Source organism: Canis lupus, chromosome 10 (genome assembly GCF_048164855.1).
Source record: "Canis lupus baileyi chromosome 10, mCanLup2.hap1, whole genome shotgun sequence".
Classification (NCBI taxonomy): Eukaryota; Metazoa; Chordata; class Mammalia; order Carnivora; family Canidae; genus Canis; species Canis lupus.
In genome coordinates this window covers 36,297,965-36,325,290 of record NC_132847.1, presented here as the reverse complement: position 1 = coordinate 36,325,290, position 27,326 = coordinate 36,297,965, and the positions used below count along the sequence as shown (strand labels likewise).

General features: G+C 39.6%; 1 protein-coding gene across 7 annotated transcripts in view; it reads left to right on the top strand.

Annotated features, from left to right (window-relative positions):
• Positions 1 to 791: 791 nt before the first annotated feature.
• NFIB (nuclear factor I B) overlaps positions 792 to 27,326 on the top strand; it is a 436,272-nt gene continuing 409,737 nt past the window's right edge. The window contains exon 1 of one of the 7 annotated variants that reach the window (XM_072841373.1): positions 792 to 913. In XM_072841373.1, coding sequence (XP_072697474.1) covers positions 818 to 913 — 96 coding nt within the window. In that variant the 5' untranslated portion in view covers positions 792 to 817. The remainder of the gene's footprint in view (positions 914 to 27,326) is intronic. The other 6 variants (XM_072841371.1, XM_072841380.1, XM_072841378.1 and 3 more) reach the window with 6 other exon arrangements.

The following is a 27,326-nucleotide window of genomic DNA, read 5'->3' as shown; positions in this document are numbered from 1 at the left end:
ATCAGGTCTTCCCCAGATGAAGGGAACAGCATTCCTAGGCCGGCTTCAGCGGGCGGTGAGCACCAGGCCTGACGTCTCCTGATGGAGAAGCTGTTCTCAGGGTTGATTTATCCTTGCAGACTGCACAGCGCTTCTTGAACAGTGATTTCAAAGAGTTAAACTGCTTCCATATGTCCAGCATGGGAGTGGAGTTTGTAGCCTTTGGCAACCTCGGCTGAATCCAGCTGCAGCTGCTACCTGTGTGTTCCACAATGTGTGCGCGGGTGCGCACACTACACACACACACACACACACACACACACCCGCACGCCCGTGTGCACTGACATCTGAACCATGTTCTGACCGTGTCAATGAAACTGTTATGTCTTTGTTGGGGAAGATATTAATTCTGAGCAATTACAGCTCCCTCTTTCCTCACTCCCTCCCGCCCCCCTCCCCTCCCTTCATCTGCTCAGCAAGGACCATGGACCATGTCAAACAATATACAACAGAGAAGAATGCAAATAAACTTTAGTCTGCATAGCCCAGCAAAGCAGTTAGCCGCCCACTTGCAAGATACTTAACTCTTGTGCACATGATACACAAAGAACGCTAGCTACTTTCACCAATCCCTTTAGACCAAAAAAAAAAAAAAAAAAAAAAAAAAAGGCAAAAGAACTGATCCTTGTCTTTCTATCTGTGAGGTTGCAGTTCCTCCTGCTAATAAAGAAGCTTTTCCCATGATGCAGTGTGATAAGGATTGGCCTACATGTAGTCCAGAAAGCCACCGCCGATGTGTCCTTGATTAGGTGTCTTATCTTCCATTGAGCTGCATCTGATGAAGATTGCTGACAGCATGATGGCTGGGAAAGCATCGGACAGCTCCATAAAATGGCAGCTATGTTATGACATGTCAGCCAGGACCTGGTGGATGGTAAGTTTGGCGTGTTAACATTTTTTTTCTCCCACCCCCAAAACCTCCCCCCTCCTTTCTATTTGAGCTCCTCCTTTATTGTTTCATGCACGTGTTATAAAGTTCCCTGCCTGCGGAAAGTTCAGGCTCCAGTTGTGGGAGCCTGGGGTGCCTTCGCACACCAGCGCGCTAGATAGGATTTCCCCGCTATTGTGGCCAGGGACATAGGCCTTTTTTTTTTTTTTTTTTCCTTTAAGAAGGGGAAAAAAAAAAAAAAGGCAGTGTGAAGTTTTGTTCACTTTTTTCTTTTTTTCAAAAAAAGAAAAATGTAAATGGTCCACTCGGGCCCCAGGCTGGCTGGTGTGAATTGTATGGAGGTGGGGCAGTCACTGGGGGATTGGAGGCTTCTCGGCTAATTGTTCTTGCATTAGTCTTAAAACAGAGTAATGTACTTCTTTCTTGGGCTTCTCTGAATAATGATTTAGAGAGTGTATTGTATCATGTTGTGTGCAGTTGCCTCATCAGTATGCGACTGTCCCCCACGCTTCGCCTTAATTTGGAATCCACCTCCCTTTCAATGAATACTGTAACTGGAGCAACCACTGATTACTATGCCACTCAGCGTAATTAAATTTAGTTAATGAGGATATGCATATTCAGTTCATTATTTTTCTTTGCTCGGGCAAATGTGTGTGGGTTTGTTGTTGCTGGGTAGTTGGTTTTTTTTTTTTTTTTTTTTTATCCCCATATTTGTCCAGCTGCAAATTTGGGAAGAGGGAAAAAAAAAGGCATAAAAATTCAGGACTCTGATGAGTTCTAGGATTCAACTTGCAAAATAATATCGAGGGGAGAGAGGCTGTAACTTTCTTTACTCAGGATGCTGGATTAGAGGCCATAGTTTTGGGAAAGGAAACCTTTCACGTCGAAAAAGTGCTATGTGAAAATTTTCAATCTACTGATTTCTGTTGTGTGGACAATGGTCTCTTGTAGGCAAAAGTCGTGACATGAATGGGTAAACCTTCTGCAGGCAAGCATTCCAGGATGAATATTAAATTCATCCTTGGCTTAATTCAGCTGAGCATTTATTTATTTTTCTTTCTTTCCTTTTCTCTTCTTTCTTTCCTTTCTGCCCCCTTCATTGAAGTCTTGACTGCTTTTGCTCGCTGGCTTTGATAATTATTATGCTTCCTACAAGGGCTGTTTTCTCACAATTAGTACAGTGTGAGACAATGGGCACTTTATTCTAGGTGGGGAGGGGTGCGGCCAGCCCTGGTGGTCAGCCCATCGCCGGTGCCCAGACAGAAGGGAGCGCCGGCCCAGTGGTCCTGGCTTCTGGCTCTGCTAGGCAAGGGAGTTCTTATGAATGTGTGCATTTCCCGAAAGGTAGAAATTATGCTGTTTCTTCGAGGCTCTTCCTGGGCGCCCAAGGTGCAGAGAGGCTTCACCGAGCGCTGCAGTTGTCCTCGTGAGCGGTCTCATTAATGCGAGGTGTGGGAGCCTGCAGGAAAACTTTGCTGCCGCTACTTGTTGCTGCTCTGAGTGCTCAGTTCCTCCAGAACAGACTGAAAGCCTGCCTCCCTTCCCTTCTCTCTGGCTCTCAACCACTTTCTTCCAGTTGGAGTACATTTTATAAGTGATATAAACTCTACAGTGGCTGAGTTTTGTTTCTGATTCCATCTCTTATTAGACTTGAGTACTGTGCGGGTACGTGGGTGCAATGACCTCCTAAAACACTGGTGGATATTTGGAGAAAGAGATGGCAAAGTGCTTATATAAAAGATGTGCTTGATGCGACTGTACCAAGACTTGGAAGTGGGGTTTTGATGCTTACTATGACTCTTAATGATCATTTTAGGATGTTCCCAGAAGTAAGGTTGAAAATCAATATTTAAAATGAGAGATTTTTTTTTCTGTTGGAAAAAAGTAAAAAAAAGAAAAAAATTCACTCTGAATTTTTTTTTACTTAAAAACTGGGATTGATATGGGTATAAGAGACCATCCCTGTAAATATTTCGCCATTAAATGTCGTCAACCTAGCTCTGTACAGAGAGACCATAGCTTCCCAAGAGAAGCATGGTTGTAAATACTATTGTTAAAGGTTTGTGTAAGCTGATTATTCATTTTTAAAGATTATCTTCTCTTATTGCCTGAGAAGATGCAGAATATATATAAGCACAGGTTCAGAGGTAAAATATTAAGTAAAAAATACTTGGTGTAAATTATTTTCATATTAAATCTTCATTAGGTTTACATGAGTGGCATGCATGTTTCTTATTAAGGAAAATTTAATTTGAATAAACTTTGTTAATTTGGGAAAAATGTCTAAGAGCTTAATACTTAGCGTGTCATTGAAAACTTGGAATGACAGATGCTTTGTAGAAAGTTTAATCAAAATAATTATTGCAGCTCGTTAGTAATATACTGGAAGAGAGAAGAAAGTGTATTGTGGCGACATTACCACGATTCTGCTGTGTGGGATTTCAGGAATATTTTTGAAAGGTGTTTTCAGGTTATAAACTAGTTTATTGTGATTCTGCTCTCACTATGACATTGCTCCTTTTATTTTTACAATTATTCTGGGGTTTCTGTGTAAGAAAGGATATTGTATCCTTATTTGGCTTAATCAAATGAAGTTTTAAGTAACCAAATCCTGAATGTGAAAGCTTCAGTGCTAAAGGATCCCGGCAATTGCTTCCTGACTTATTGTCTGTTTCACTTAGATTCTCTTATTGTGTGACAATGATCATAAATTCTACTTGACAGGGAAAAAACCCAAACAAGACGTAGTTGTCCAATTCTACATCTGTTTTCCTTCCTAGATAGGCATGTTTTAGTAAAACAGAGAGGAGGAAAAACATTTTATTGAGACAGCTAAAAATAAACAAGCACAAAAAGAGTAAACTCACTGTATGTATGTGTGTAGATGTTAAATATCATCTACATACAGGCAGTTTTTTAAATGGTGCATCTTAGATGTTTTACTTCTTCAGATTATTTTGCATGTAACTCCTTCAAGGAGGAAAATCATGTGAGCAGTTTAAGTCACAGTTGGTTGGCTATATTTAGAGTTCTGTTGATGACCTTTCACAATATTTAAAAATACCGCTTGGAATGTATGCAAGCCGCATCTCATAAATAGCACTATTTCATTATTGGTTATCGATGAGGCTATATGTTTCCTTTTGAACTACTGAAAAATAAAAGCAACAAAAGCAATTCTGGGACTTTCCATTCTGTTGTGCACTCCTTATTTAAAGCTCTCTGTAGGACTTATTAGAACTTCTTTGTTAGCTATTTGAAACTTCAGAGTAACGGGTATTCACCAGACATTTTTTTTTTCCCTGAATTTCCCAAGTCTAATCCTTTGATCCCATCAGAACCAGGCCAGAACATTTGTAAATTTACCTAATCACGAAGGGCAATTATTTAAATATGAATCCACAAAATTTATTTGAAAAACTAATTGCTGGTCTATGAGACTTGAAATCCTCAGTCTTATAAATATTAAAATAAACAAGCAGATAAACACAAAAATTAAGCAAGATCTCATATCATCAAAGGCACAAAGATGACTCTTGGTTAAAGATTAATTAATCTACTCGGTTGCAATGTACTTTTTATTTTTCTTGAAAGGAAATTTATTTTTTGAGAAGTTGATGTGTTAAAATATGATACTTTAATATACCTTATTGTTTGTTTTTAGACAATATTAATAAGGTGGACAAATGCATCACTTGTTTTAAAAATAAAGTTCTGTTCTCAATACAAAGTTGAATTCAATACTTTGATGACAAATGTCAGTACAGGTAGGACAAAATTGAAGAGATTGTTTTCACAGCAGATGTTTCTTTAAAAGGCTTTGAGAAGTTGAGGTGAACTTAGATTTACAATGGACTATTTTTAACTGAAAACCTGAAAATTAATCTATCTTCTTACAAATGCTGGCACTAGTATATCTTCTGGTCTGTATGTTATTTTACTTTACTATAAACAAAAGAATTCCTGAAGAGCCTAATTAATAGGCTAAAAATAGATTTGAGAAAACTCCTGTGTAGCCTGATGACCACATTTATAACCCTGTGGTAATCTCCCAGCCATGCAAAGATATATCTGAAAATCAAAATTCAATACTTATTTAATTTCAAATTTTGTCTTATTTCCTTCAGAGCTATAATTGAATGTGGAAATGTAATCAAAACTAATAGACACCATACAGATAATAACTATATCAACTAGTAGCCCGAAGATATTATGTCTATCCATTAAATATATTTCCAGAATTAGAAGCTATAAAATTTGTGCCTCACTCAACAAAGTTTTGTTAAGAACTTACCATAGCCAGTCAGTGTTGTTGGTACAGAGATGACCAATGCTGTCTCTGTTCTGGAATCAAACCCGAGTCCCAGTGTTATAGGCGGGGGATCGTCATCATACTAACAAACGCTTCTAAATGATTTCTGTTAAGAAAAACAATAAAATGCTTAACTAAATGATTTCTGTTTTTTCTATAATGTTGGTAAATGCATAGCTATTACATTTGCAGATTTGCTGCTCGTTGTCTGAGTTAGTTAATACATCTTTTCATTCCTTGCTCATCTTGAGAGGTAGTTAACACTCTTTCTTAGTCTTACAGGTGTATGTTAACGTTGCCATTACCTAAGCCAGTTTCTGTACAATTGATGACATTGGCAAAAACTAATAGATTATTACATGAGTCACTGAGTAAAAAAACAACAGTGACGATGATGATATCTGAGTGAAAAACATGATTTCGACATCTGTAAATAAAGTTACCACATTTTTAATATTTCAAACTTTGTCATAGACAAAGTTTTTGTCTATGTCTTTTTTCATCATGCATCTTCCATACTTATATTCTTTAGTGATGAGTTTTCATTCCTAATACCATTCTAGCGTATGTAAATAAAAATGAACTGTACGGCAGATGTCATTAAATATATTAATGTTCTTCCAAGATACTTTGTTATCTGGGAGTGACATTTATCTTATCTTCTGAGATTTATTTTCACTTGTGTGCTTGCCTAACAAACACAATGTACAAACTTTGGATAAGGAAAATATCCTTCGGATCCCATCTTGATAAATAGTGATTATATGGTTATTAATTTAATCGGAGAGTAAGGAAACACAAGTGCCTGTCCATCCTCTTTTCCCAGGTCTTTTTTGGAAGCAAAGGGTCATGTTCTCAAGGAGAGTTATCTCTTCTATCTATGGGAAAGCTGGTGTTCATTTTCCAGTATAGGGACTGGTCAACAAAGAGAGATATCCGATGCTTGCAACATCATTGAAACTATAGCGTATTTTCTGGAACGGAGCTAAATGATGTCAATCACTACCTTTGGATATTTTAAAATTCTCTGAGATTGTTATTTTGTGCATTTGACAATTTGTGATCTATACTTTGGGGGGCTGAGAAAGTGAACTTGGATATAGGAAAATGTACTAGTGAAGATGTACCAGGCCAGCGAAAAAGAATGACATTCCTCTGTTGTATTGCAAGGCACCTTCAGTGGAGAAGTTGTTTTCACAAAAAGTTCTGTTAAGGGAGATGTGTAGGTATACTCTGTATTTCACTAGCTTTAAGTGTTTAAAATCTTATTGCATTTTAAGTGCTTAAGCAAAGAATCAGGAGACTAGAAAGTTATCAGTCAGTGTTTGTTATGATAATTATTATTTCAACTAACTTAGCATGCTTTGTAATGGGGCAGCTTTAGCATATCATGTAACGGACAGCTTTAATAGCAATTTTCATTTCTCACTGTTCTAACGTAAATTTATCCCAGTACTTCTCTGAAAAATGACTTTATTCAGAAAACAATTATTTTTTAACTTCCCACTACTATGTTCATTTTCTGAGGTTATAACATAATGGATATGTTTATGAGCATAGGGCTGAATCCTGGGAAATGTAGATTTGGTGACCTCTGGCAAATGAATCTGCTCCTCTCGTGGCTGGTAGAGCCAGCTGTAAAGTGCAGATAATCGTACTCATTACTTGTCATTCCAACCTGTCGTGAGGATGAATGAGATGGAGTCAGTGAGGCACCTGGTGAATGCAGTGTAAATACCAAGTTCATGACACATACCCAGGGGGGCCAGTATAAGCCAGGACTATTATAGAGTTTCGAGTCTGAGCACTTAGTAGGTGCTCAAAAAACACACAGGGCAGATTAAGTGAATGTAATTGTAGCATTTTCTATGGGACTTTCATACTCATGTTGACTTTTTGAATTCATATAAATTTTATCTGTGGGAACTTCATAGACTAAAGCAATCCTAAAAATTCAATATTTTCTGTCTCAAATTGTAGCAGATTTCTTGGGGCCCCTGGGTGGCTCAGTTGGTTAAGCTTCTGCCTTCTGCTCAGGTCATGATCCCAGGGCCCTGGATCAAGTCCTGCATGGGGCTGGAGGTGAGTGGAGAGTCTGCTTCTGGCCTTTCCCCCTGTTTGTGTGCATGCGCTCTCTTTCAAATAAATAAAGTCTTAAAAATTTTTTTAGCAGATTTCTTAAAAGCAGAGCCTCCTTGTAGTGAGATTCAATAGCTACTGTTAAACATTAAATGTTATGATTTTAAAAAAATGTTACTATTTTAAGGGTTAAAAAAAATCAGTGATCGTAGAGGGCCTCCAATTTGCCAGACACTTCCCAGGTTCCTTGGGAGGCAACTTAACACAAATCAGTCTTCAGCACAAGACGACGCAATTGCCATTACCGGCCTCACCATATAGATGAAGCCACAGGACTCTGAGGGTAACCACTGTGCGGAAGCGCGGTCCCCAACTAGGGGGGAAAGGGGCAGGGAACACTAAAATCCACCGCGTCTGAGTGTGCCCGCCTCTCCCCCACAATCCAGCCGTCAACCGTGCTGGCAAATGACTCATGATTTGTGGCCGAGGTCAAGGTTCTGCAGCCGCCTGCCCTGCACCTGCCTGCCCCCCTCGATTCAAGCCTGACCTCTTTCTGGGGCTCAGCTCGCTCTCGCTGGGTGAGCTACTTCACTCACTCCCAAGCTGCGCCCGAGGTTGTACAGCCCTAGGACTGGAGGTGGCTGGAATTCCTTGGAAATGTGATTCCATTCATCTTTCCTCGAGACAATTAGATTCGCTATAGGCATAAGCCATCTGGGGGAAATTTTTTGGAAAGAAATTGGCAAGCAAAGCATTTCCATTTTCAGGTTTTGATAATATCTGTTTACCTCATGGGGCTGTTGTGAGGCTCCAATGAGATAAAACATAATAAACGACTTGAGATCTGTAACATGCAAAACCTGATCGAAGGTACACGTATTATTAGCTAGTGGTGTTAAACATAAGTAGGTGAAGAAAAGCTTTCCAGAATTTTACCAGTCTTCTGGAGCATGAGATAATGCTAAATTTCCACCAGGCAACACGGAAAATGCTGGCTGTCTAAAATGTTGTAGGATGCTCTTTGCAAATTCTACTGCTGAACTCAGAGGGATTAATCTTTCACATAACAATGCACGACTAGTTCACCAACGTCCCAGGCAACAGCAATGCTAGCGGTGACCACGTTTTATACATTTAATGGGAAGGCATGGAATAAGCAACATTTCCCAAATGCCATTTGTACCATCATGCAGTTCAAACCTTCATTTTTTTAAAATTGATGTAAGTTTGCTCTTTCACTTGGACCACAGAAGACTCATGTTGTAACAATTCTTTGATGAGGTTATTATTATAGCCCACACTTAGTGTGTACTTTAAGGAAAGATTTAGTTTATCATATAATGGACAGCATATTATGCTATAAATGGGATATTTTTCTCTCTTATTTTCAGGATTGTTAGAATTGCAACTGTTTGAATTGCAACACCGTAGCATTTTTGATACGTTTTCATACTGTATGAATTAGGCTGTATGAATGTTCCAATACAAATGAACCCACTTTATTATATGACATTTATTAATTATGAATATAAGATTTGTTTAATGTTATTTAGTTGCTCAACTAAAATTATAAACCCCAAGAGGATGGGGACTGTGTCTTACCGGCTCTAGATGGTATTTTGCACATAAAAGGCCCTTAATAAATAATTGTCAAATTGCACCAAGACTATGGCTTTCCCATAGTGACTAATGGGGATAGTGATCTCAGTGGGTACCCAGGATGTGCATTGATCAATGATGATAGGCTTCCAATCTGTGACCTGTTATGAATCAGCACCTACCCTCTCCAAGATAAAACTTAAATGTGTTAGAAGCATGTAGGAATTACCATGAGATTAGTAGCAAAGTTTTAAGGCTGAGGGCAGAAGCAGCAAATTCATATTTTCCCTTGGAGCAGACAGGCTCATGGTCATTACCAAGTGGTAAGCAGTAGACCAATAAAGCATCTTTGTCGACAAGGAGCATCTCCTGCTTTCTCAACTCTACCTTTATCACAGTGACTAAGACCTTTCAGGCACCTAATAAGTTAGAGAATTTGGAAGAGGCTAATGTAGTTGTAATGTGTAAGTGACCAAAGCAAGGTGACTTTGAAATTGGTGAGCTTTTTGGTCTATTTTCTTATTTTTGATGACATCCGTTTCATTTCAGAGGATTGATTGTTTTTCCACTCGAAGATTTCAGTGATTTTTCCATGTGTCTTACCTAGATTGCAATGTTGGGAAAGGCCTTGGTGGTGGCCTGACATTTCAACATTCAGTGTTTGGGTGAGGGCTTGGGGAACACGCCAAGAATAACAGAAATCTAAATTGGGATGGGTACGATATGGAGGGACACACGTCTTTGGAAAAGGGAGAAAGAAGGTCTCCCAGCAAGGTTAAGAAGTGACTGCTTCTATATGATCTCTTTGGAGTGAGCAAAAAAGTGAAAAATTCCATTTATTTGGACTAGGCCCTGTTTCAACCATATAAACTGGCATCTGAATGAAAACTGAGACACTGCTTCCCGATGCCAGCACTCAGTGCTCTGCAGCCCAATCTTCAGAATCTGGAAGGTCACCGGCCCTTAATCTCATGACCCTTTGTCCTTGATGCTGTCACTAAAGTGAATGTGGAGGAGCATTCTTGAGGCCCTTGACAGGCACTGAAGTCCTCTCAGCTAGACACAACCTTTCTCTATAAGCTGTACTTGTCCATCAGGCAGACACTAGTGAGGACAATAATATGGTGATTTTCTAGAATCACAGGTAGTTTGCTATTATTGATAGACATGAGCAGCCAATTCTTTCACCTTCTCTATAAATTTCCTCAGGCTTGCTCCAAGGTGGAATGGTAAAATACTATGCAATGCAACAATGCTCAACACTTCAGAAGAAACAGCAATGCTTTTTTATCCTTAAATCAAAGGAATAACACTAAATTGCCATTTTATTTGTCCAATAAGATATTAATTATCTTATGTGAGGCTTTTCATTTTTTTGGCACCAAAGATGTTTATAAATGGTACCCCACATAACACAAACCGCATGTTTACGTAGCACGAATGTTCAATCAATTAGTTTACACACACAAATGCTGGAATATTGATGACACGTGTTAGCTTTTAGTGGGAAAAAAGCCAACAGAGCTAATTTGATGCATTGATCCTTGGGACATGCACACAGATGTGAACCTTTGACTTCATCACAAGTGATTTGGCTGACAAACAGTAGCTTGTAATTATTGTTGCACCATCGTAAATTAATTAACAAATCAATCAATCAGTTTGGAACCAGCAGCCCAACCACATTTGTCAGTTTGGGATGTTTCTCTTCATTTTATCTCCTTTACACATTTTTTTTTTTTAATTCAGATGCTTTGAAAACGTTTGCTTATGCCAGATTAACTTTTTCTTAAGCTTGAAAACATGATTCTAAATAATAGCATGGGTGGAAGGAAATATTGCTATTGATTAATATTCTCAAAACTCTTGACCATAAGGCTATCAGTGGGTAGAACGAAGAATTATTGAGTCTCAGATGTAACTCCCTTTTTACAGAAGAAATGGAGGCTCGAGTGTTTAAATAGTTTGTCCATGTTTACCCAGCTACCAACAGGCAGTGCCATCATTAAAAGTCTGGTCATTGGCACTTTCCACTCCACTGCAATTAACCAAAGACATCAAAGCACTCCTGAACAATATGTGGAGTTGTTGCAATTCTAGCCAAAAGCAAAAAACTTGACATTTCAGTTAAAGACCTTATTCTGGATGAAACTACCATTTCTGAGAGGCTTTGTGAAATATTAAAAAATAGTTCTTGGCTAATATTTATCACTTTCTAGCCTTCTTGGGATGTATTTGACACTTAATGTAAGTTCAAGGAGTACAATGTGATGATTCGACATATGTATATAATGTGAAATGATTACATTAAGGTTATAATAAGGTTAGCAACACCCTCAATACCTCATGTAGTTGCCTCTGCGTGTGTGTGCACATGTGTGTGTGCGTGTGTGTGTGTGGTGAGGACATTTAAGATTCATTATCTTAGCAAATTTCAAGTGTACAATGCAGTTTTGTTAACTACAGTCACCATGCTGTACATTAGAGCCTAGAACTTATTTATCTTATAGCTGGGAATTCTTGGATACCTTTCTGCAATCTAATTTCAAGAGTTTCAAAAAGGGGGGGTGGAAGACCTCTGAACCCTTCTTTGTTCTGTTCACTATGGCCTTTGTCCCTGTCAACCTCAGTAGCATCATGCACTGCTGTGTTAACAGGATGTTATTGTTTTCTTTTGTTTTGCTTCATTTTCTTGTCCTAAATCAATGGGGATTGTAGAATGACAGTTACACTAAGAATGGAAAAAGCTGGACGGATGTCCCTAAGCTGGTGTGTAAGCATAAGCAAGCCATTCGACTTCTAGGCCCTGCCTACTTCTTTGTGCCACTGTTAGAAGCAAATGAATGCAGTGGTTTCCAACTTTTGGGGGCCTTCCATCCAAACCTAGCACACACAGACATAAATATATAGAATGAAAATTAATATTCATAAAACAATCTTTACCCTTCCTGCCTAAAATACACTTTTAAGAGTGTTCATTCTGTTCTATTTTGCCTTTTTCAATAAGAGTGTCATATCTAGCTAAATTGATATCTTAACCCACTACTGGGTCACAACACAAGGTTTGAAAAATACTGAGCGAACATGCAAGTGTTTGGTGAGCTCAAATTCAATATCTAAACAGAAATGTTTCAGATTCTTGTGTCTAAAGGTCTTTTACTATTGGAGCCCCCCCTTTTTTTTTTTTTTTTTTTTGGTTATTGGAGCCCCTTTTTAAAGGACTTTCATACTCTTGGAAGAATGTGATTATTTGTGGGACTCTGGCCCCATTGAAGTTGTAGAACTTTCCACTGGGGCGTTTCTCCTCAGAGCTACTCTAAGGATGACAGAGTCAGTCGAAGTCAACCCTTGGCAGGAGAACAGGTAGCAACATAGATAACAGCTATGGGGCTGGGTCCATGTTTGTTTGTTTATTTTTAAAGATTTTATTTATTCATGAGAGACACAGGGAAAGGCAGAGGCATAGGCAGAGGGAGAAGCAGGCTCCCTGTGGGGAATCTGATGTGGGATTTGATCCCAGGACCCTGGGATCATGACTTAAGTCAAAGGCAGATGCTCAACCCTGAGCCATCCAGGTGCCCCTGAGTCCATGTTTATAACACATGTTGAATTCTTATCTTCTTGAGAAAAATAACAATTTTTAGAAGAGCTCTTTAATTTACAAATAAGGCAATAAAAGGCAATTGAAGTGTTCGAGGGGGAGAAATGATGTGTGCAGACTTCACTGGTCAGCTACCACTAGAAAAAAGAAATGGCCTTTTGATAAACATCAGAGCATATGGGAGAATGTGTTTTCCTAAAGAGTCCCCCCCCACCCCCAAGCCCTGAAGTTTTTAGTAGAAAGACATCTTAGGACTGTGGTTACCTACTGCACTTTACATGCGCATTGTGTGACTGCAAGAAAGTGAAAGATGATAGTTTCTTTATAATACGGGAACTTCATATTCTTACTAACATACATTTTATAAATGTTGATAAGGTAGAGAACCGAAGTAAGTGAAATTAAAGTGGAAGGGAATGTAGAATATAAAAATAGCTTTTGAAGGGTATTTCAGATGATCTCGAGAGTCAGAATAGCATCGCGGTGGAGTCAGGCTTCTTTTTTTTTCCTTAGGATTTTATTTATTTATTCATGAGAGACACACAGAGGGAGAAGCAGGCTCCCTGCAAGGAGCTAGATGCCGAATTAGATCCCAAGACCCTGGGATCATGACCTGAGCTGAAGGCAGATGCTCAACCACTGAGCCACCCAATGCCCCAAGTCGGGCTTCTAAGACCGGACTACCCTGGTTCAAATCCCAAATATGCTGTTGACCAGCTGGATAAACTTAGACAAATGACTTAATCTCTCTGTGTCTCACTTTCCTTGACTGTTATACATGGAGATGGTAGCAGTGTCTGCTTTGTAGTGTGGTAGTGAGGATTAAATGAGGTAATATACAAAAAGTGCTCTGCCAGGTATATAGCAGGACCCCATGGTAACGGTATTAACTGCAAATAAAATAATCACAATGTTTTACAATAAAGCATTTTACAATAATTAAGGTCTATAAATAAGGAAAACCAGATGATATGGTTAACCCCCCACCCCCCAAACAAACAAACAAACACACACTGCATGTTGGGGAAATGATTCTTAGCCATCAAGTCAATGACTTTAGGGTTAACTGAGCAATTAGCTCTGTGGAGTTCCAGAAAGACTTCACTTACCATTTGTTCTAAAAAAGTGTTATCTCCTGGATTCTGAGCTCCCATTCATTTTATTATATGTACTAATAATGCCACTTATTTTATTTTTTCCCTGAACTCAATGGCGTTTTTCTGGGGAACAGATCAAACCTTACTTAGCCTTATATTTCCTCTCCCAGCTTCTCCTCCCACCCTCCAATACTCTTGTACAGGAAGGGGATCATTCTAGAAGACTTGTTGAATGAGATTGGGCTTGCCTTAAATTCTAGTTTCACAGCCTATCAATGCTTTGGGCACATAATTTATAAATTATACAAACTTATAGTAGTAATATATTAAATAAGAATAAATATGTAAATTTATAAATAAAAACCAGTCCTGCTTTTCATAGAGGTACCCCCAACACCTCTTACACACACAACTTATAAGTTTAGAGTTGTACTCTAAAAGCTCACTATAAGTCAGTCATTAGAAATTTTGTATCAGGGGCACCTGGGTGGTTCGGTGGTTGAGCGTCTGCCTTCTGCTCAGGTTGTGATACTGGAGTCCTGGGATCGAGTCTCACATTGGGCTCCCCATGGGGAGCCTGCTTCTCCCTCTGCCTGTGTCTTGGCCTCTCTCTCTCTCTCTGTGTCTCTCATAAATAAATAAAAATTTTTAAAAAAGAAATTTTGTAATATGCGCAGTAGATGCTCACAGGACCATCTGAGATGATTTCACCCACAGTGTACCAGGTGCAGTAATGACTCCAGGGAACTGGGGCCAGGGGCATAGCTCTTTCCAGTCCTGGAGAAGGACCCTTCCTCCTCTCAATAACCCCTTTCTCAACAGGAAAAAAAGGAATTCTCCATCTCCAAATGACTGAGCATAGACTCTAGTGCTTTAATCCAGAAAAAGGGGGGGGGGGTGCAGTTTGAGAACTGACAACATGGCCTAAGGCCCCTGGAGAGTGCAAATGGGTCAGGGAAGGCCCTTTCTCTGTCATTTGCCTATAATTGACAGGAAAGAGAGGGGGTAGTTCTGCAACTTTCCTTCTTCTATGACTTGGTTTCCCCTTCTCCCCATCTTCCTCTCTTGGGTTTCTTCCCATGGCTCTCTTCAGCCCCAAAACTGTAGGATAGAAGGAGTAGGAATTAAAGGTTAGGATTGAAAGTGGATCTAACTTCATTTTCCTTGTCCTCCTTTCTCACTTCTACTCTATTCCTCTGTCCCACCCGTCCATCCCTAATCCCACCACTGAATACAGATCACAATGAGAGTTGGGGAATCTAGACTATCCAGCCGACTAATGGGTGGTGTTGACCAGCAAGAGTCTTGCCTCCAATGGGCCTCTCAATTGGTGGGGAATGATTATAGAGGTGGGTACAGGAGGTAAAAAAAGAACTTGCGTTCTCAAGCGGCCATGCAAAGCCAGCCAGGGCAAGTCAAGAGGTGCCTGTGTCCATGAACATAGACACCTATCCTTCAGGTACTTATGCCAAACATAGGGTCGTGAATCGGTGAGTCCTTAGCCTCTATGAAAACCATAAATGCCTTTGTGATGACCTTGCTAATACATGTCTTATCATTTAGAACATCCATCTTTACAATGGTATAGAGACCCAAATGTTTTCCTCCCTATGAACACCGTATTTTCAACTGCATAAGTCTACTTATTTTGTGAACAAATTTTCATAGATCATTTACAAAAAATGGTGTATGAACAAGGCAGACTTAGTTCCTTTCCTCATGGGACTTACATGTAGTGAAGAATGCAGTGTGGCAAGTCCTCTGTTGGTCGGGTATTGGCTGTCATGGAACTATATAAGAGAGGCGGCTAACTCATCTTGGAAGTGCCAGTTTCACTCTATGCAAAGAATAGAGGGGAGAAAGTTAATTTCTGCCAAGGGATCAGCATGTGTCAAGGCCCAGTGGCACAGGGAGCATGGCTCTTGGCCTGAAAATAGCACAGAGAAGGTGTCATGCTGTAAGTGAGGACACTTAAATTGAGCAGAAAATTCCACACCAAAATCTCTGGTATTTTGCTGATTGATATAAAGGGAAAATGTTCAAAAACAGGGCCATGGGCTATTAAAACTACCCTACCTCCACACCACCACTGCCACTACCACCAGCACCACCATGCCACACACCACATATCCCCTGGAAGACAAGGATTTCATTATAGTGAAACTTCACAGACATAGATCAAATAACACAGGACAAGGGTCTAAGCTCAGATGGCTGCCGTTTCTGCAAGTTTCTGGTTTAGCCAGCCTATTAGACTGTAGCCAGATGTACTGTGTTACCTACATAATCCTTATCAGCAGCATTCCATCTGTGTCACCCAAGTAGCAGGAATTAGGCAGGCACCCTTTTGGAAAGTGGCCCAAAGGGTGCAGAAAGCAGGTATCCCTCGGAGGCATGTAACCCACATCCTTCTATGCTCAGAGAGAAGAAAAACACATTGAGTTTCTGCCCCAGATCCTCACTTGAATTGCTCCCGCATTCCAGAGAGAGGTTGGTGGGGGGAATTTGGGAGGTTAGCCGTGGGCCTCGGGGTGATGATTACTTTGTAATGGAACAAATTAAATTATGTGAAATTTTAGATGCTTTCCCCCTGCCCTGGCGGCTCCCAATCTCTTTAGGGGTAGTCAGGAAAAGGAGACCTTCACAACAGCTGCTTAGCTGCTTGAGCTCAGAGAGGAAAACCATAATTTGTCTGTAATCCCTAATGCCAACAGTTGTTCATTAAGAAACAAAACTAATGTAATCTTGATTATTTGCTCAGATTTCTACTCTATCATGTTTTGTACATCTGGCAGGCTAATGTAATTTTCTTCAGAAACCCAAAGCAATCTGGTGCTCAGACAACACCATGCAGATTTAGGTAAATTCCAAGCTCAGATTAGCATAATACTAACTAATCACGAATATCATTTGCATTCATTAGAGTGTTGGGGAAAAAATTGTTTCTAAATGGCAGAAAATTGAAAGAAAGATTAAGGGCAAGAGCTTCAAAATCCTGTTTGGCTTGATGCAACTATATTACAGATGATTTTTTTCTTCCAAGGCCTAATATTTAATGTGGAAGTATTAATTAGAGTATTGGAAAAAGATTGCATCTAATTGGAAGAAAACTAAGAGAGATTAAGGACCAGGCGTGTGGACTTGCTTTTGCTCGATTCACGTGTGGAAGAGATAATTTCCCGTGCAATGCCAAGGAGCTTAAATGTGTAAAATATAGGGTGATTAATTTTTCAGAAAGAACCATGGCCTTTTTTGAGATAATGGAAAAACACAAGTTTTTTCTCTCGTGGAGTAACCACATACCAGTCAGTGCCTTTGTTTTTACCATCATGGAACAGAACGAAGGTAAAAAATTAAATTCCGAAGTCTGAAATACCCCAAAATCAAGGTGAAATCCCAGAAAGCCCACACACTGGGAAAACCTAAAAGTCATGGTAATAGATCCCAAATGCTGTACTGATTTTAAAAATCATAATAAAATACCCCCCACTCCTGGTAGTTAGCTATTTTCCCTGCAGTTTCCCAGGTCCAGCCATTTGGCAGAAGTGGAATTGGTGGCAGGCCGTGTGCTGGGGCCTGTGCCGGACTGTGGTCGCAGGCAATTGTCTATAAATCCTGTCTTTCCGCAGCTCGGCTGCTGCGGGGCTCGGCTGCTGTGGGGCTCAATTCAGCACTGGCTTCCTGAGGGCTCGGAGCAGGTGCTCGCCAATGGCTTTGGCTTCTCCCTCTGACAGATGAGCGAGCTGAACCTGCTCCCCTGGTGAGAAGCCAGCTGAACAGCCATTAGCAGCCCCGCATTTGGATGTCCAGGCTAGCTTAGCTGCTTGCAGAGTCCGGACTGTTGGAGATTCAGTCTTCGGCCTCGGGACCCATGAGCTCCAGGGCTTCAGGGAAGGATGGTATAGAAACTTGTTGCTTAGGGTGTGAACTGGGTATCTGGAGCTTGTTGGAAATGCTCAATCTCGGTTCCCACCCTAGACCCACTGAGTCAGAATCAGCATTTGCACATGAGACCCCAGGAGACTCATTAAAGTTTGGGAAGAGCTGGTGTATAAGATTCTAGGCCTGGAATGTTTAGGGACATAACTCTCACCCCAGAACTTGTTATGACTCACATTGGTAGGCCCAAAAATTCGGTCTCAGGAGGTCCATGGAAGGTAGGGTCCTTGGCGCCACACTAAAGAGACACCAGAACGAACTTGGACTCAAATCCACTTTTGGGTTAGTGGGAAGGTTGGTTAATGACTTTCAGTCCAATTTCCTCCTTTTTCACAGGGGAAAACTGATCCTGTTTTAGAGGGTTGTGGGAAGTGAGTGAGCGCGGGGCTGTTTTTATCACAGCATCCTGTGCATTGCAGGCCTTGCATGGACATTAGCTCCCTCTCTCCTCTTCGGTGCTTGGCAGCCCACTCCCTCCAGCTGACCCCTTCATGTTTCCCTGCCCCAGATCCTCCCCCAGGCCCTTGAAAGTTCCCACCCCAGCAGCAAACTGGCTCCTACACCTTCAATGCTGTCCTTCTGGCTGGTCTCCAAACTCCAGGCTTTTTCTAAACCCACCCAAACTGTATCTGCCCATCGCCTATACTTTCCATCTCTCTGTTCTCAGCAAAAATGGAAGATGACTCAAAGCGAATTCAGTGTCTTAAATATTCCACTTTTGTTGGGGATTTACAAGATGCTCTCTGAGCTTGATGACTCGCAGTCCTGGCTACACATGGGATCATCTGAAGATCATTTAATAAAAAGTCCAAGTCCCCTCCTCCCCTGGGATTCTGACTCATGATTCATTTGGCTGGGGGGAGACCTAGGACCTGTATATTTTTAAAAGTTCCCCAGGTGGTTAAAAAAGAGCAGCCAAGTATGAGAACTAGTGCTTTAATAAGAGGAATCAAAGAGGCCAATAAAAAGGACGTTTTAGCTCAGAAAGATTTTTCGCTCGCGTCCGATTAGACCACTTTGGTCATCTCAGATGAAATGGGTGCTAATGTGGACTCACATCTCATTCAGTGATCCTCCGTACCATTTTTAGCTTTCTCATGAGAAATGTGTCCTGGAATTAGCTTTAGAGTCCAGGTCCCCTTTGTTAAGTCACTTAAAAAATCCTATGGGAAAGCCATTTCCTCTTCTATAGATGAATCTAGGAACATTAGGAGTATCTGTTTAGTACCTAAGTAATTTCAGAACATCTTCCTCCTGTTCTCAGTAAACTACTTTTGGAAGACAGCCAAGCAGGTGTGCAAAGCCAGGGAGATGTGGATGTGTGTGTATCTGCGCACGCGTGTGTGCGCACTCCAAAGATAAAACTACACACCAAGAAACTGAAGTATAACACCCTAGTGGCAGAATTGCAAGGTTAGGTAACAGACCAACATGTGTCAGATTCCTGCATTCCCACGTTAGAGATCTGAAAACAAACACATCAACCCTACAATCTAGCAATGTTCAATAAATGTAATTCCTTTCCTCGTTCATCCATCTACTATGAAAGCCACATTGCCATAAACTTTATAGGTCAGCTTCTCTAGCTGAAGTGTAATAAAAATAAAAATAAAAATAGCAATTAGTAAAAATAATTAAAGCTCTAATAACTGAGGTAAGAGTCACAGTAAAAATACAGATTGTTTAGACAATAAAAAGGTACCAGTATGCATTATGCAATACTTACTCTACGTCAGTTGCTATTGTAATTTCTTTGCACATATTATACCTTTTTTTTTTTTTTCATATTATACCATTTAATCCGCTTAAAAATCTTGACATGGACATTACTATTTGTGTTACTCTTAAATGAACTGAAGCACAGAGAGGTCAAGTAAATTTTTCAGGGTTACACAGAGAATAAGTAATGGAGCTGAATTGGTGGGAAAAAAATCTGCAGAGTTTGCATTTTTGCCAATATGCTATAGTTAATATCAAAACTTATGAGATTCGGTCAAAATCGTAATCAAAGTAAAACTATAGCTTTCTGTTCATTTTTGTGTCTATTTTTATTTAAATAAGTGAATGGAAAAAAAAAAAAGAAAAGAAGTGAACAAAACCCTCAAATAGGGAGATGGGGTAAAACAAAAATCACCCTAAGGAGAATGAGGATAAGAGGCTTTTTTTGTTTTTTTTTTTTTTAAAGAAGATATCAATGACTTAGGAATAAGAAAAACAATACAATCAAAAAATAAAAAGTTAATTGTTGGGGAGAAAAAGAGAGAAAACAAACAAAAAAGCATGAAGACAGGGCTAATTAAGAGATATTTTTAATAATAAAAAGAACTTTTTATACATTTCTGTATATTTGAAAGTCTAGGTGGAGTAAGTGGTTTTTTTTTTAAGATTTTATGTATTTCTTTGAGAGAGAGAGGGAAAGCACAGAGAGAGAGGGAGAGGAAGAAGCAGACTCCCAACTGAACAGGGAGCCTGATATCAGGGCTCGATCCCAGAACCCTGGGATCGTGACCTGAGCCGAAGGCAGATGCTTAGCTGAATGAGCCACCCAGGTGCCCCAGAATAGATGTTTTTTAAGGTATATATAAGCTACCAAAAATTGGGTCTAGAAGTATAAAACTTATGAAACCCCTTTTAAAAGTTAACAGAATTTTGTTTATTTAAAAAAAAAAAAAGGGTTTGTACTTGACTTTATGGGAAAATCCTTTAAAAGTTTCAGAGAGGGCAGCCTGGGTGGCTCAGCGGTTTGGTGCCACCTTCGGCCTGGGGTGTTATCCTGGGGACCCAGGATCGAATCCTGCATTGGGCTCCCTGCATGGAGCCTGCTTCTCCCTCTGCCTGTGTCTCTGCCTCTCTCTCTCTCTGTGCATGTCTCTCATGAATAAATAAATAAAATCTTTTAGTAAATAAATAAAAATTAAAAAATAAAAGTATTCCATGAGAATTTCCATGTTTGGGGCATAAAAAATATGGAAGGCTATTCAACTTTTTTTTATAAAGCTAGCCTAACTCTGATTCTAAAGCATGACAGAGGAAGAAAGGAAGAAAGGAAGGAAAGAATGAGGGGATGGAAGAAGAGTAAAGGAAGGTGGAAAGAAGAAAAGCAGGAGGGACAATAGGAGAGAATTTATTCCAATTTAATTTATAAATAAGGATGCAAGAAGCTAAGTTAAATGTTGCTACATTGATCCAGCACTATAATAAAAGTATAATAAACTGGTGAATCAAATAGTGATTTTTTTTCTGTAGGGACTATGGGTTAGTTTAATGCTATAACTTCTACTGTTTAATCTAGTGCATGCATAGTTTAAAATAAGGGGCGAAATCCAAATAATCATTCAGATACATGCCAATGAAGATAGACCCAGAAATATGAAGATGCTTCATTAACATCACTGTCATATCTGTCTCAAAGTAAAGGCAATAATCATACTTAATGACACTGTAGAGTAGAATATCCTAGAGGATGTTTTCTAAAACAGTAGTCCCCTTGAAATGGAAAAATGCTCTTCAAAATTAAGTTTCTAGACTAACAAAACTTGAGAAGTATTCTATGACCTCCTGTAGAAGTTTGACTAGCCATATACATCCATTTGTGGGGGTTGAGAAGTGGTTTGTCACCCAGTTAGGCCATAGAAGCTTTTCCACATCGTTGCTTAGGACTGTTGATCCTCAGAGGCCATCTTGGGAAATACTGAGTCAGAGAACACAATGGAAGAAAGTTTATTCACAATGGTAACACCCATATGGAATAATTAGAAATAAACTAAATAAATATGAAGATAAACACACCTTTTACTGAGAAACTCTTTATAGACTTGACTATAGATATTGGGTATAAAGAATCTCATTCTTTATTCCTAGATAGAACAGTTTAATTTTGTAAAAATATCAGTTCTCCAAAATCAATTAATAAATCAAATATATTCAACCCAAGAGGGCTTCTTTTGCTTCTAATTTGAATGATTCTAAAGCTTATATGTTAAAACAAGATCAAGTCAAGAAGATTGAAAAAATTGGGAAAATATCTCACTTATCAAAATATATTATAAATTTGTAATATAAAATAGTATGTGTCTGGGGTAAGAAATCAGACAGATCAATTCATAGCATAAAAATCTTAAATTTGAATCAAACTGCACATAATATTCAGAATACATTCAAAGCAGTGTACATAGTGGCCAAGGGGGTGAGTTCCAGCAGTCATATGTAGTGAATCCTAATTTCAACTTGCCGCATATCAGCTGTGTGATCTCAGGCAAGTCATGTGACCTTTCCAAGCATCTGTTTCCTTATGTATAAAAGTAGGAATAACCTACTTCTAATGATATAAAATAGAAATAATCCTAGTACTTACTTCATAAACTAACGTGTATCAATGAAATAACATTTATTAAAATAAAAACAGAAACTGGTACATAATAAGCACTGAATAAGTACTTGCTATTCTTATTATTATACAATTATTACTATTGTGTGGCAAAGGAGACTTTTAGATCACTGGAGAAAAATAAATGACATAATAGAAGAAAATGGGGTAACTGGCAAAATATTTGGAAAAAGATCATTAGTTGCATCCAAATATTTATACCATACACTAAAATCAAACATAAATGGTTGAAGAATGAAGACTCAATTTAAAAAGAAGAAAAGAATCTATAAAACAACCAGGGAAAAAGTGAATCTCAGTGTACCATAAAGACAGAATCCGTAATGGAAAAAGCCAATAAACTGGATTATATAAAAATATTACGTGTAATATTTACTTAAATCAGAAATAAATATATGACAATATATTACAAATAAATATATAAACTGTTATAAATACTGCATAATGTTAACTAGAAATATATATTGATAATATAAATATATAATTTATAAACTACAAAGTAAATGGAAAATTTGTGGAATAACAAAGATTATAAAGACTACTATGAGATCATTAATTTTAAAATACTCAAAAATTACAAAAAAAAATGAAGAAGCAATACCATGTACAAAAAAGGAATGGAAAAGGACTTGTATAGGAAAATCTTTAATAGTGTTCAAGGAAATTCAAACTGAACCAGCGAGCAACTTTTTTTTCTCCTATATAATTAGTAAAAAATGGATGATTCCCAATACTGGAAGGAGAAAGAGCCACTTTCAAACATTGCTGCTGGGAATATAAATATGTAGGCATAACAACTCTTTGGAGGACAGATAGGCAATATTTTACTTTAAAAAAAATCATTAAAATTGGCACATCTTTTGACTTAGCAATTCATTGAGGAAATTATCCCAGATGTGGGATACAAATTTAGCCACAAGGAACTGAAGCAGCATTGTTAAAGCTAGAAGCATCTGAAATATTAATGCCGTAAGGGAAATCTTCACTCTATACTACCAAGAAGGGAAAAGAAAAGGCTACAATTCAGTATTGCCGGTGTGATCACTAAGAATAGAGGAAAACACATGGAAACAAAGGCTGACAAGATGCCCACCAAATATCTAATAGTAGTTCTTTCTCAACAGCATAAGGATCACTGGTTTCTTAAAACGTGATTTTTGTTGTTGTTGTTGTTGTTTTTTTTTTTTTTTAGTGCTTTCTGAATTCTGCAAATTTAGAGTAGGAAAACAATGAAAATGTATTTGTCTTTTAAATGGTAACAGCCGTACTTTGAAATTGGTCTGAAGACAAAAGAGAGTTTAATTGAATGTCTTCTAGGGAATGAAATCTAAACAGTGTCCTCTCCAGTTATGATACATGTTATATGCAAAAAAGCTACAAATGCTACACATGGCGGGGGGGCTCTGCTATTAATGTCTCATTTCTCCCCGAAGACTCAATATCTCATTTCTCCCCGAAAACTCTGATTTAAAATAAACACAACTTTTTTTTTTAATTTTTATTTATTTATGATAGTCACACACAGAGAGAGAGAGAGAGAGACAGGCAGAGACACAGGCAGAGGGAGAAGCAGGCTCCATGCACCGGGAGCCCGACGTGGGATTCGATCCCGGGTCTCCAGGATCGCGCCCTGGGCCAAAGGCAGGCGCCAAACCGCTGCGCCACCCAGGGATCCCTAAACACAACTTTTGTTAGGAACCCAAGCACCCACTGTAGTCAACACTGTCAAAGAAAATTGCGTCTATTCTAGAGAGGGGTGGATCCGTTCTCTCACTGGGCACCTTCCTCCTGTCTTTTCCCTTGTTCCTCTGTGGTTTTTGTCTGTGCAGAAGTATTGTTTTTATGGGGGCTTTTATTGCTATTTACAGGTAATTCAAAGTCTTAAACTCCAACTGGTCATGTTTCAGGTTTAAAATAAGTCATAATACACTCCACGGGGAAGAGAAGCTGCTTCCACAAAACGCTCTGAGAACCGTCTACACCTGCCAGTTTCTGACCTGTCAGAGCCACTTGCAGAGGGCCTGGGTCCCGTGGCTGTCTGTGTTAGGACTCTCCCATCCTTCTCCATTTTGTCCCAGTGCTTCAGAGGCAGGAGGGTAGTTTCATCATTCCCTGGCCTTTTGACAAACAGAATGACTTCCAGATTGGACCCAAGGAAATAAATGGTGAAGGAAGGGGAGCGGGAGGGGTTGGGGAGGGGATCATTCATGCATTTACTTCCTGCACAGTGCAGGTTCTATATGGAATTTGCCAAGCAGATTTTCCTGGCCCATGACAGTGGTGTCAGTGACACATAAAAACATCCCGCAGGGTGTACCAGAGAGAAAAAGGAGGCGGGAATATTCATTTTGTACCATTGAATGTTTGCCACAATGGAGCCCAATTTAGTAGAAGCAAGAAATGGTACAAGGGTATGTTCTTCATTGATAGAATGTAAGGAACTAATTTTTGCCATATTATCTTGGGTGGGAAAAGTGGGTGGAGGAGGATCTTCATCATTCGCCTTCTGCAGCACACGTGTGGTTGGCCACTGATAAAGGTGCCTAGGCTTCCAAATTAATCAGCACACAGCTAGCTGGCTGTCACTCTCAAGTATCCAGAAAGTTTCTGATTTACTTCTGTAGAAGAAAGAGATAGGACGCAAGCTCTACAAGGGTGTGGGGCCGGGGTGGTTTTGCTGATTGGGAGCATCCCCAGCACGAGCAACCATGCGCAGCACAGAGTAAGCCCTTCAAAAATACTTCTTGAATTAATTCATTTCAAGAACACAATTCCTTTCAAACGTTTATTGTAAGCAATACCTGTTCTCTTCCCTGACATCGGTATGTCTGCTTCTTACACCTTCATTCTCACTCCTCCAAATAACTGATGTGCTAAATATTGATCCCCAAGAAATATTAAATAATCAAAGAGGCATTATACGTCAGTGCTTTCCATTTGTTAGGGCGAGAAACCAAAGTTTTAGTTTGTGAGCAGGGCTAAAGTGAAGAAGTTGCGATTCTCCACTAAATCAAACATTTTAAACAAGCTGCGTGGTAGGCAGGACCCTTTGGGTTCTTTTCTTTTTTTAAAAGATTTTATTTGTTTATTCATGACACACACACACACACACACACACACACACACACACACAGAAAGAGAGAGACAGGCAGAGGGAGAAGCAGGCTCCAAGCAGGGAGCCCGACATGGGATTTGATCCCAGGACCCCAGGATCAGGCCTTGGGCTGAAGGTGGCGCTCAACCACTGAGCCACCTGGGGAACCCTGACCCTTTGGGTTCTAAGTGAGCCACAGCAGCTTGAACTAGCAGAGGCAGAAGGGAGGGACTTACTGGTTCAAGGAATCCAAGGAGAGGTGGAAGCATCACGGTGTGGAACGGAGAGTTATAGGTCTGGGCCAGGCTGCAACCTGCAACCCCTGGCCCTTGTTCGGCCTCACAGCCCAGCCCCTGGGTGTTTGCTCCATTCCCACTGGCTGCAGAGACACTTTCTCCCTGGGATGGCACACAGGTGCCAGCACTCCCTGGACTCTGTCACACAGCTCCCCCATCCAAGGGACACCACTAATGTCGGTTCTAGATTTTATTTAAGGTGCTGGGCAGATTTCTGATTAGGTTGGCTTGGATTAGATCCTCACCCCTAGACCAATCAACAATTGCCAAAAGGCTGAGGCTACATAAGACAATGAAACTTCCCAAAGGAGGTGTATGGATGAGAAATGGGCAGTTTCCAGGGGAAACCAGAGAGGGGGTTCTGGGCAGACACTCCCATCCGTGTCCGCTGTTGCCCCCACCCTGCGGAGGATCTCGGCTTTACTACACAAACATCACAGGTATATGCCAGATGGTTTGGACTCCTTGCCTAACCTGTGCCACAAAGGGAAGAAAATTTTATCACCTGTCCATTTCTTACGCAGGCCACTGGTGCCACAGAGGCTGACAGCGCCAGGAACTGGATGCTGGCGGCAGATCCTCTCCTGGGAATATCTGTCTATTGAAATGAAGTGCCCGAGCCTGTTTCAGTGGTTCCTTTTTCTCTTGCTGCCATTCAATCAAAGAGTGAACTCTAGCTTCTTTCTTCCTTCTCTTCAGAAACAAGCAAACAAAAGTTTGAGCTTTTTCTCCTATTAGCAACTACTTTTCCATCTTTCCAGAAAACCCACCTTTCCAAAACATATTTCTCTTCCCTTTCAGCCAGGCACCCTGGCTAATCTCCCAAATCAGAGCAATGTTCACATGAAAAATTTGTTTTTCCTCAAACCCTGTATCATTTTAGGGGTAGAGTGAGGAGGGGAATTGAGGCAAAGGTAAGGATGAAGCCACTTAGAATAAACCTAATGTACACATTCAACATTTTAGTAAACACGTGCTTCTGGCATCTCTTCATATTTGTTTACCTTCACAGAGTTTCCAAAAATAATCCCCTCAAGATGAACAGCAGGTGATGTCTGAAAGTATGGAGTTGCTATATTGTACACCTGAAACTAATATTACCTTATATTTTAACTAAATAAAAACTTTTTAAAAATCACAAATAAAGCAGAAATAAAAATGACTAAATAAATTAGTAGATATAAAACAAAAAAAAATTAACTCTTTTAATTATTTATTTCACCTTATGTTATCCTTATGAAGTCTTCACTTTTACCACTCTGGAATTCTTACCCATTTCTTCTCGACAGAGTTAGGAGACGGGACCATTAAATCTCATGCAGCAGCCCTTCCTCACCTCCCCTCTTTCTCCAAGAGACATGTTGCTTCTCTCTGAAGGTCTGAACTTGAGCAAATCTTTCTATCCTCCTGAGGGCCTCACATGGCTGGTCCTGGCTGGTGTAACGGGCAGCAGGTCCATGCATCTTAGAGGATGAATCTTCCACCCCAACCACCTCCCCTTTGGGCATTCTCTCTTCCTCCAGTCAGCATAGAAAATGATCAAAATAACAATGCAAGACGTAGGTTAACAGTAATATAAAGTGGGAAGTCGGGTGCATTCAGCTTGTAGGATCTGAATTGTACATGGTTTGGAGACCTTTTGTAAAAAATATATCATTATAATATTATCATATTTATTACTAATATTATATTAATACGATTGTATTATTATTTTTTCTATAATAATAAAATAAAATTTTACAAATACAAAATTAAGTACGAACACAAACAGTTATTTTGAATAAGTAAGAAAGCATACCAAATTAGAAACTTCTTGCTGACGTATATAATAAACCTTATAAAATCCAGGAAAAGAACATAATGTTTTGGTTTGGCCCGGCATGTTTCAATAAGACATTTTTCTTCATATCTGGCTGCACATTTTGTATTACGTTTCTGTATGATAGCTCTGCTTCATACTGAAACTTCTGTATGGAGATACAACTTCTTTG